Source organism: Triplophysa dalaica, chromosome 2 (genome assembly GCF_015846415.1).
Source record: "Triplophysa dalaica isolate WHDGS20190420 chromosome 2, ASM1584641v1, whole genome shotgun sequence".
In the NCBI taxonomy this organism is placed as follows: domain Eukaryota; kingdom Metazoa; phylum Chordata; class Actinopteri; order Cypriniformes; family Nemacheilidae; genus Triplophysa; species Triplophysa dalaica.
Window position 1 is genome coordinate 3158621 of NC_079543.1, and position 11080 is coordinate 3169700.

Consider the following 11080-nt stretch of genomic DNA (forward strand, 5'->3'; position numbering starts at 1 on the left):
GCATTTGGACCAAGTTTCAATTTTATATAAAGAAATTCTGTTAAGGTAAAAGACTCAAATGTATTAAGTTCATACACAGCTTGAAGTTTTAAACTGGAAAGCTGTTTACGTTCCTTTCCTGTATTTTTTACGGAAGTTTACTGGCAACCACAGCTGCCGGTATTTTTCCGTAAAATTTACGGAACCTTTTTTACAGCGCTTTTCGGTTTTACATTCACTTTGTAGACGGTCTCTTTGGACTACCCCATGTCGCTAGAGATACATTTATATTCTCGTTTTGAGGAAGACTAGGTTGTTGATCCTTGTCTAAGGAATAAAATGTTGTTTGTGTTTTAACAACGTTTAGCTCACAAGTTATTGGTCCGGGAAACTATTATGAAAAAAAGTTTTGCGTGATAATGCGAAAGCTATACAAATATTTGTTCTCTTTCCCCTCATATTTTTCCGACCACCATGTCCATAAAAGGGCTCCATAAACCTGAAACTATTTATGAACATCATAATCAATTACGGCCACATGCGAGAAATTATAAGAATAAACGAAAACATTTTCAAAAACTTTCAGTAGAAATGTATACAATTTTCATTAATGTTAAATGTCATAAATACATGGACAAACACTCGCTTTTAAACATTAGGTACCACATTTAACCTATTCGCACGGGATAAGTACAATCTGTATTATAATAATTCATAATAAATTATAATTGAATTATAATACAAATATCCTGCCTTACTGTTTTTATTTATTGTATGGCTGTCAGTTTTGTTTAGAACAACTTACTTGACCAAACAGAGATGACATTTAAAAGTCCTATTATAACACCTGAAATGAAACACAAATATACAATAGTTAACACTATTATTATTCACATTATTAAATAGATTCATGATTTTTTATGGAAACTATATAAATATAACTGAAATACTGCATTTTAAATACAAATCAAAAAGTACCTAAATTGATTTAAAATGATCACTCTTTTTACATTCAAATGAAGATTAAAATCATTTGTGGTGACAAAATCAATCATCATTCATCATGTAAATTATTAACAGCCTAACAAAACGATATCAGAAATAATAACACAATATAATAGACGGCTTTGAAATACAAATACAGGAAAAAACAAACTCACTTTTGAGAAGGATGGATGACATGTTTGATGAATCTGGGGTGAATTTCTTTAGAAAAAAAAAGAAAAATTCAGGTTTTATCAAACACACACCAAGGTATAAAAACAGTCCGTTGTGTTTAAATCTAAGCAGGAGACACAACTAAAAACATATAAATACTTATAAATGCTTTCTGCACCCATTCTATTTAACAGCATGGCATAACCTTCAATAATCCAAACAAAAATGTATCAAAACATCATTAGTTTTTTATTTGAATCAATATCTTACCTGCATTTACTATGGTGTTCTACACCCGAGACCAACACGACAGTAAACTGAGGAAATATTTGTGCATCAAGGGCGTTTGTAAAGCCTGGTAAAGAAAATTTACATCCACGTTCTTTTGTCACGCATGCGTACACAATCACCATGGGCGTAAATCCCCCTCGATCAATTAAACTCGTATTCTCTATTATCATAAATATATTCTTGTTTACCTAAACTAATTGTGTTGTAAAAAGAAAATACAAACACTAAAAATGCGTTTAAAGTTTAAAAACTGTTGAGTTCCCCCTTCCCTGCCTCTCACAGTGGTTTGGCCCACTGCCTGCTCTCCCCGTTCTTCTCACCTGCGCATTGCGCAACACATTCAAATCAGGTATGAACTCAAGTTCATAGGTGGTTGTTGGACTCTAAGAAGGCTATTTTATTCACTTTACATGTAGTGATTCTCTTTAATGTAGTTGATGCTGATTCATCATTACATTAGTTGTTGCAAAAAAATTATTTTCCATGAATCTTCTATGTTAGTGATTAAAACGTAAGTAAGTTAGTTAACGTTAGCTTGATACATAGGACGCAACACACTGTAACTTACACGCTGCAAAAAAAAAGCTTTTTTGTTCACTTGTATTACAGTATGTGACAGTTCAGTTTTAATATGACTGCAAGTCTGCATAATAAATAAACCTTATGCATATTGTCGCTTAGTGTTGTAGTTACTACAATTTTGACTGTATTATATGTGTTCCCTTTAAAAATTGCTTTTGAGAAATTGTATATGTATTGTCCCCCTCTACTGTTAAATGAGATTTACGCCCATGGGCAGAATACCTCACATCCTCATCAGACTTTAAACTAAGAAAAGTCTTGATCATGTACAGACTCAGTGATCACAAGATCCCGGTAGAGACGGGCAGACACAGACACACATTAACATCATGAGAAGAGCGACTGGAAACAGAGCTGTACTTTTTAATCTCATATCCAAACTATACACACATTAGAGAAACATTCTTACCCAGTTTACTTCAACCGGTTTCAACAAAAGGACAAGATTTCATACATACTAAGAGAAAACTCAAGAAGCTCAAACCTAACAGCAAGATATGTCAAGTCCTGTCACAAGAAAAGATCAACTAGCACAACACAACAAACACTGACACAACACACACAAACTGACACGATGTCAGGATCCTGTTACCCTCACTAAAAGCTTTCACCAATACTTATATACTTTTATTTTATTTTGATCTTAATCTGTATTTGTGCATGGTTATATTAAATTTTCTGTGCATTGGCACCACATTCATTTAAAATCGTGATAAAAACTGATTTAAACTACCTCTGCATTAACCGGTTTTAATGCGCACCTTCCGGCCAATCATCCCATAAAGATCACTACATGCTTTGGTTTGATTTGACTGATATTTCATCATATCAGGTTAGTTGTCATAAGAAATTAAATGACACGTAGAAGTCTGACACAAAAAATCACAAAACACTGTAAAAACAACACATAAAAAAAGAGAGAACTAGGTTTCAAACATTTACGCATTAACGGAATAATAGTCATAAACCAAAAACTGTAGTGAAATATCTTGTATATTTTACAAACACAATAATGTACTATCCCTAAACTTGATTTGTATCATTTAATATACAAAACCTCCACAATATTATCAACTTGATCAAGTCATCACAAACACACAAACTAAACACCATCAGGGTAACATATAGTGAGAAAATGATGGTTTAAACATTAATTCTACAATACTGTTCTTATTGGAGAATTTCACTACGCCAGTATTATAGTGATATTTCTGGGAAATCACCTTGTGTTTTTACACATTTTACTTTTTTTACAGTCTTGTCTTTCTATTGTGTAGTATAAACATTGTCTCACGAGTAAAAACTGTACAACAAAAGCAACTTTAGATTTCATTAGTATTATAAATGTAAAAAAGTTACATGTATAGTGAACACTGATCTTCACCTGACAGGATGGAGCACAAGGAAATATTTGTTTACAGAGCATGTACCTGACCATCAGACTGTAAGGGACTTTTTAACCCCCTGCAGCAACACTTTTCCTCTTTGCCTAATGTTTTATTCAAATGAGTTTCTAAGCACATCATGTACATTGATGATATCTAGAGGTGAAACACAGGAGCAGATAAAGGTGTTGGTCTGGGCTGAACCAGAAATGAATTACTCGTATTCGGGTGGGTTCTGCTTCATTTGTTTAGTTTTTGGCTGACATGTGGCATTGCTTTGGTTTTGCTTGTGTGCAAAATTTGGCAAACACGCTAAATTGCCCAGATGAGGTGATGGGTTCTGAAGTGTTGACCCGATCAATAAATGCCCTATTCACATGGGATTAGAATTATCTGGAGACCTCGTGGGATTTAGAAATTACCTCCACATCTATATTTCATGTGGTATATTCGCACAGGACAAGTGAAGTCGATTTTACTCATATTATTTTACAAACTTATTTCCTAGATAACACGGCCAGGCTTTGTGTAGAGTTCGTACATATATATATTTAGTTGTATGATGTATAATTACATTTTACTCTATCACGCTGGACTAATACTATCACAGACAACCATCCTGCAGGACATCTTCAAGAACAGGGTTGAAACTAGTAGCAGTGACATTATTTTTTATTAAATTACATTTTAAAATTGAAAATATTCATGTGATTCTCTCTGTCTTTGTCCCTGAAAGTGAAAAGGATTTTAGTGGAAGTGTAATAGAAAATAATCTTACAAAGCCCTGAAATGAAAATTCAATACGAACCTTTAGTTAATTGTTCACCATATGTACAGTATGTTAAACTGATAGTACCAGTGATATGAAAGCGTATGCAAGCAGAGTCTCTGTGTATCAGGAAGCATTTATATATTTTCGATAAAAATGTTCATTGAAAATGTACGTTTGGAATACATCAAAATATTATTTTATGCAAAAAAGGGAGAGAGACAGACAGAGAATGAGGGGGAGGCCTGGTCATTTCCGTCTTTATATCTCTGATCATTTCCTGCTTGAATTCTGTAATAAAGATCCTTGGAACGGTCATTATTTGAATACACTCAGTGAGACTTTATTCACATTTCTGGTAAAAACACAACTAGTAATATAAATGTAACAATAATATACTTTTACTTTAGTTTACTCTTAATCTAAATTTAAAAAACAAAAGCTGCTATAGGATTAAACAAAGAAGTATTTACAGCTTTAGAATATAGCATTGTAAATTAGAAAATATTGTAATACATACAATATTTTGCTGCGATGGAATTTAAAATGTAAAACATTGATTGTGCTGTTGTTGTATTTTAGGACATCATATAGTTACAGAATATTAGTTTGTGCTTTAATTTCCTGATCATGAACAGTCTGCTCCTCACTGTTTCACTTTAGGTGCTTCTGGCTTTGGGTCCACAGAAGAGAGCGCTCATCCACTTCACATACTGCTGTCTAACCTGAACAATGAGAAGAGACGAAGGATGTTGATATCAGAATAATAAAAGATAAGTAAATGGATTAATTAGGTTTTGTTTTATTCAGGGGTTAGTCAAGTAAAACATTTTTCTAGATGTGTTATTCTCATTATACGATATCTGAATGGAAAACAATTTCATGCGGAAAGTATGATGTCAGAATGAATCTGTGATGTTTCACCTCATTATTGAGGAGACAGTAGATCAGGAAGATGAAGGTTCCTTGCTGTGAGTTCAGGATCACAAAGAGAATCTCCATCATCTTATTGTCATTAGTGAAGAAACCCAGAATCCAGGGACAACCAAGAACAACAAACTGAGCCAGTGTTTTAAAAACCATAATCCTGAAGAGAGAGAAAGAAAAATAATGCACATATGTTAATTTGTTCATGTGTTCGTGTTTCTCTCTTTAAAGTGTTTCAGACACAATGTTTCTTACTTGGTTTGTTTCATCCGTGAAACTTCAGCATTCAGCTTTGAGAGAGTTGAGTTCAGACTGATGATGATTCTGATGAAGAGAATCATGTTTATCTGCAGGAAAACAGTGAAGAAATTAACACTTTACTTTTTTTTGAATACATAATAATCAGAAACTTAAACGTACCGCAAGAAGGACACAAACTGGTCCTAGAAAACTCCAGATGAAGCCTTTCTCCACTTTAATCCAGCATCTGTTCATTTTTAATAAGTAATGAATGACAAAAACACCTTTAATTTATTTTTTATTTTAATTGATCAGAAGAACTCACCTCTCACTGCCATAGCCTTCAGGAACCAATCCAACAGATACGCCCACTATAACCAGAGCAATCGCATATCCAATCACAATCAAGAATCTGCTGCTAAGCACCGCCCTCTGTCTGGAGCTGATCTGTGATAGGTTCTTCACACAGATGTAGAGCAGCACAGCTTCAATGAACATCCACACAAAGCAGGAGAGAAAGAGAAAGTGTAGAAATCCTGACAGCACATTACACAACATCTGAAGAGAGAGAGACAATATTAAATCATTTAAATAAAAAGTATTAAATATAAATATGATCTGATGTAATAATTGTCACCTGGTCAGGTTTGATGTGTGTAAGGAATTGTTGTGTGAGTAAGAACAGAAGATGAGCCGACAGCAGACTGATGCAGAGGTTGATTCGAGCCACATTGTTCACTCCAGGTTTCCATCGACAGAAACCAAAAGTCAACAGAGCCAAACTATTAAACACCAGACCCACCGACACAGCCACTAAATTCAACACTTTCATCAGATGATCATCCTGAGAAAAAAACATTAAATCAAAATTCCCACTTCATTCATCATCTTTGTATTATCAGATGGTATAAATGTCTCTTGTACCTCTGGTGCTGTGCTGCTGGTTTGCATGATGAGAGCGAATGTTGACAGATGAACACATGAACACACAGTGTAGCTGCTGTTTGTGTCTAAAACAGAACAACCATCTACAATCCACTCAGTGATGTTCCAGTACACACACGACATCTTCCCTCCAGACACAAACTCCTTCACATGAAGAGAAAATATTCATGTGTTTTCATTAGTCATTAGTTGTGTTGAAAACAAAGAAAGAAAAAGAGAAGAACTGACTCTGATGTGTTTGAGGGTGAAGTTGACTGGTTTTGTGAGCTGTTTGTTGGTGGTTTTTGGAAGAGTAGCTGAGATGACAGTGGACATCATGGTTTTAACTGATGTGTTATCTGATGTGTTGAAGAATTCTGCCTTCAGTAGATTCTCCATTGTGGTGTAACTCATGAACGCCACTGCAGCTGATCCTGATCCTGGAATAAGACAAAACGACAGAACCATTTCATTTAAATTTCAAAAAAACGTTAACATGATATAGATTCAATGGCATTAGCATTGAAAATTCAACATATTTTACACACCCGTCTCATTGTTATTCTTGGCAATTCCAATGAGGTCAATGTCCACAGATGCATTTGTTGTGTCGAGCTGAGGAATTTCATTTAATGTGACCTGTGGTCCAACCATGAAGACTTGTGCCTCTGATTCACAAAATATACTTTTATGTCATCCACAACATCAAGATGTATATCATGTAGACCTGTAGACCATGTAACTTTACAGTAAAATTTTGTGTTTAATTCATAACTGTGTCTCTCTTACCTACAGAGTCACGAGTGAAACTGACATTGTCATAAGTGTTTGTCGGCTTCACCAACATGGAGACGAGCTTCTCGCTGGCTTTTAACACCTGGTTTCCTTCTGACTTTAGTTTATTTGGGTCACTTGATGATGAGTTGGAAATCTTCTCTGAAGTATTAAACACCAGATCCAAAAGTTCTGTTACATCCTAATGCAGAAAGAGAAACGCCATAAAAACATTTCTCAACATTTGATTATTATATTTTTTCACGTTTCCTTGATGGACTTACAGCTAAAGGGAGAACTGTAATATTCTCTATCTGGTTAAGGAGATTCTGTATGCATGAGGTCTCCTGTTGATAAAAACACAAAAGCATATTCAGTATTTTAGTCATGATGGTCCTCAGTATCTGTGTTGGTTATGACACTCATGTTTTAAGACAGTATTGTGTTGAGTTAATTTTTTTTTTTTAGTTCTCACAATCGAAAGCAATACAAAGTTTATTGTTGTTGCTTTCATAAAGAGAGAGAAATCAATGAACATTACACAAAATATACAGACATAAACTACATCAATGAAATGTGCTGAATTTAAATTGATTGAATCTAGTTGCTGAAGAAAATTTATCAACTTACCGAGCAGTTTGACAGCTGTGTCATATTTACACCTGAAACTATTCATGAACATATTAATCAATTATGGTCACATTTTACAAATTAAAAGCATAAATGAACACGAGACAGATTAGCCAAATGTAGATGAATGTGGATAATAATCTGGATTCTGTGCAATTTATGAGAGATGAGTTCATTGTAAAAAATTCTGCAATATTCCATCTGACAGGGAATGCTCTCAAATCATTCAGTAGAAATTAATCAAAACTTTTGCATTTCCAGCATTTCATCAAAGTCAAATGTCATAAATAAATGTAATGAAAACAGAAGTTAGTGAATTTCTTTTAGAAGAATAAAAACATAATTGTTAAAATCTCACCGGAGCAGAACCATATAACAACACAAATACCATTAACATCTTCGAGAAGAGCAGGAAAAAGCAACAACAAAATAATATTTTTTTATCTTAATTATTTAAATTGTAAAAAAATAACTCCCCAAGAACCAAACTCAGGACCCAAAAATGGAGACTTAAAATTGATAAGTGCTTTTGTACACGTATGACAGAAATAAAGAGACAATGGTGTTGGTTTGTTGTGATAAGATGATGTTGTTTGTGTTTTATTCTTCTCTGGTGAGATCTTGACTGATTTAATGTGTTCATATGTTATGTACTTGTTATGACTTGATGTTCATCTTAAACTGTGTGACTGTCAGTGTTTGATTGTATTTGAGTAATTGTCTCATTTGCTTCCATTTATTTTTCCTAAAGAATTTTTAGGAGAAACATCTCAGACAAAGTCAATATTTAAATTAAACACAACTGAGATCTCCACCAAATCTCTTGAGCTATGAAAGAGCAACATCATGAGCAGTAACATTGTGTACATTATTCCTCAATATAACACAACAGACAACACAACACATTTCATTACCTGTTGTGGTGATCACAGGTGAGACAGTTGTGAAGGTTTGGTTGATGCTGTTCACATCTGAAAGGTTTTTGATGAAATGCAGTTAATGAACACACATCACAAATAGAAGGTGTGAGAATCACACAAAAATACAAGAATTACCTGCACAGTATGCACTGTTACATATAGTTGGTTTAACAAACTCATAGACATAATAATTGTCTGGACAGGCTTTGACTCGAATGGGATATGACATGAAATAACAGCAGTAATTGCCCCCATGAACACAAACATGTCTGGTCACCACTCCATCCTCAGGTTTTGGGTGTCCATCACTGAGCCACAGTGGAACATTAGTACCACATCTGGATGTTGGCACACATGTTTCTGACATTCGAACGTTCTGACCATTAAGATAAAGACGATACCAGCCGACCCAGTTGACATTTCTGTCACACATGGAGACAGTAGAATAGCTTGTTGATCTTCTTGAATCATCCATCACAGTGTAGTTGTTGCAGGGGTCAACAGAGACATGATCTGTTTGAAGAAACCATTGTTTTTTAAGGTTGAGAGCCTTCATTTCTCTCTTCTTATGAACATGAAACATTTTGTCCAGACTCACATCTCATCAAAGGATTAAACAACTTCAACACCAATACCATTCACACATGTACACAAACTTTTATTGAAAATAAACACAATATTGGCGTTTTGACAAGAGCTTTTATTCATGGAAAAAGTAAAGTGGTTTTTAATAAGTGAAAAAGGTAATGGTGTTTGTGAAGTAAGTGCTTGATATTTTCATCTGGATCTAGACAGATTTGTTGTGTTCATCTTTCATTTGCCTTGCAGGGTTGATTTCAGGTTGTGTGCTAGTTTTACTTAATTTTAAGCAACATCACATCATTAAATTCATTAAAAGTAAAAAAAGTAAAAAGTAAAGTCCTTACTATGATCAGAATGCTAGCACAAGCACTTTACAGGCCGCCAGTAGGCTGTCAGTGCAGGGCCCTCAAAATTTTGCTCAAGGGCAAGCGCTGTCTGTACACGGGCAAATCTCACCTCATCACCCAGTGTTGACCTGTTTAAATGTTGATCACTTTTGTATCTGCTATTAATGTAGAAAAATGTTAACATTTCAACAATCCATCATTACTGTGATCATTGTTTGCTTTATTTGGGCTCGCGACTCCTGATCCTTAAACCAAGTTTTATTTGGTCTACAGTGTTCAAATGCATTTGTTGTTGCAAAGAAAACCACCATTCAATGAGTTAATAGTTTGTTCTGATGACAGGCAAATAAACACTTTCTTTTGTCTTATTTTGTGGAGGAATTTGTGTGATTCTACAGTTTCAGATTACAGCAGTGTTAGAACTGTCTTTCATATTACCAGAAATTACCTAAATATATTTTAAAACTGTGCGAAAACTCAACCAATTAGACATGAAGAATCAGTGTATGAAACTCAACAATGGTGACAATAAACAAAATAAAACTTGGTAACATCATGGTCCGAAACTCATGCATCACTCCCAGCATACATTACAGTTGATCTGTTTATCTGAATTAGTTTGATGATTGTCAAAATTATTGCGGTTTGTATGATGAGTGTTGATGTCTAAGTATGTTAGGAAGCCTTTCTCTTTAAATACCTCACAATTTTCCCCAGAAGCAAAAGGCTTAATTGCTTAAAAGCAAATTGTTTATCAGTTCAACGCTAATATTTTTGAAACAATCATCAATAAATTAAATAATTTCCCAGTATATCGTGTCTAAAACATCTCTTATATTAGGCTTCCTCAATGCATATGTGTTTATTCATCAATCAAGCACTGAAGGAACATTAACTTAATTAAAGTCAAGAGCGAACTAAATCAAACACTGATCACAATAATAGTGGTTTGATGAACAATCAACATTAATAGCGAGTGCAAAAGTGATGATCATTTCATCAAATCAACAGTGGGGGCTGAGGGGCTGTACATGCAGGACCAGCGCTAAAGGGCCGACGTTTTGTCTGTGAGTAAATTCTCAGGGTCTCTGCTGGAAGGCCTTAGGCTAGTCTTAAGTGAGCCTGTAAAGTGCAAGTGCAGGCTTGCTTGCAGGGATGGACAAATCAACAATTTTAACATTATGTTTGTTTGCTATCTGGATACTACAGCCCTAAGTCTCATGTGTTCACAGACGGGTGTAAGATATTTGAAGACAGACTTAAAGTAGATTTACCTGCACAGTATGCAGAACAGCTGTTAGGTGGTTTAACAAACTCATAGACATAATAATTGTCTGGACAGGCTTTGACTCGAATGGGATATGACTGATAAGAACAGCAGTAACTGCCATCATTGCCACAAACATGTCTGGTCACCACTCCATCCTCAGGTTTTGGGTGTCCATCACTGAGCCACAGTGGAACATTAGTACCACATCTGTATGTTGGCACACATGTTTCTGACATTCGAACGCTCTGACCATTAAGATAAAGACGATACCAGCCGACCCAGATGACATCTCTGTCACACAT

General features: G+C 34.8%; 1 protein-coding gene and 1 long non-coding RNA gene across 2 annotated transcripts; both read right to left on the reverse strand.

The window, feature by feature from the left end:
- Positions 1 to 736: 736 nt before the first annotated feature.
- On the reverse strand, positions 737 to 1437 carry LOC130411464 (uncharacterized). The gene is made up of 3 exons (XR_008905072.1): positions 1408 to 1437; positions 1140 to 1185; positions 737 to 826 (listed from the first exon to the last, which is right to left on the reverse strand). It is a non-coding gene; the product is annotated as an uncharacterized LOC130411464 (long non-coding RNA).
- Positions 1438 to 4773: 3336 nt separating this feature from the next.
- LOC130410288 (adhesion G protein-coupled receptor E3-like) lies at positions 4774 to 11080 on the reverse strand. Its single transcript, XM_056734887.1, has 15 exons — positions 10783 to 11080; positions 8715 to 9092; positions 8574 to 8630; positions 7660 to 7697; positions 7314 to 7376; positions 7045 to 7231; positions 6804 to 6923; positions 6505 to 6689; positions 6256 to 6420; positions 5969 to 6175; positions 5657 to 5889; positions 5512 to 5578; positions 5347 to 5438; positions 5089 to 5251; positions 4774 to 4889 (listed from the first exon to the last, which is right to left on the reverse strand). Exons 1-15 carry the CDS (start codon positions 11078 to 11080, stop codon positions 4824 to 4826), a joined length of 2319 nt encoding a protein of 772 aa, XP_056590865.1. The 3' UTR covers positions 4774 to 4823.

Bases quoted from the DNA above. Each gene is read 5' to 3' on its own strand.
- LOC130410288 (XM_056734887.1), bottom strand. From the start codon at position 11,080: ATGTGTGACAGAGATGTCATCTGGGTCGGCTGGTATCGTCTTTATCTT. The intron at 7,377-7,659 runs GTAAGTTGATAA...TTTTATCAACAG, and splicing joins CACAGCTGTCAAACTGCTCG to GAGACCTCATGCATACAGAA. The intron at 6,924-7,044 runs GTAAGAGAGACA...TTTGTGAATCAG, and splicing joins TTTCACTCGTGACTCTGTAG to AGGCACAAGTCTTCATGGTT.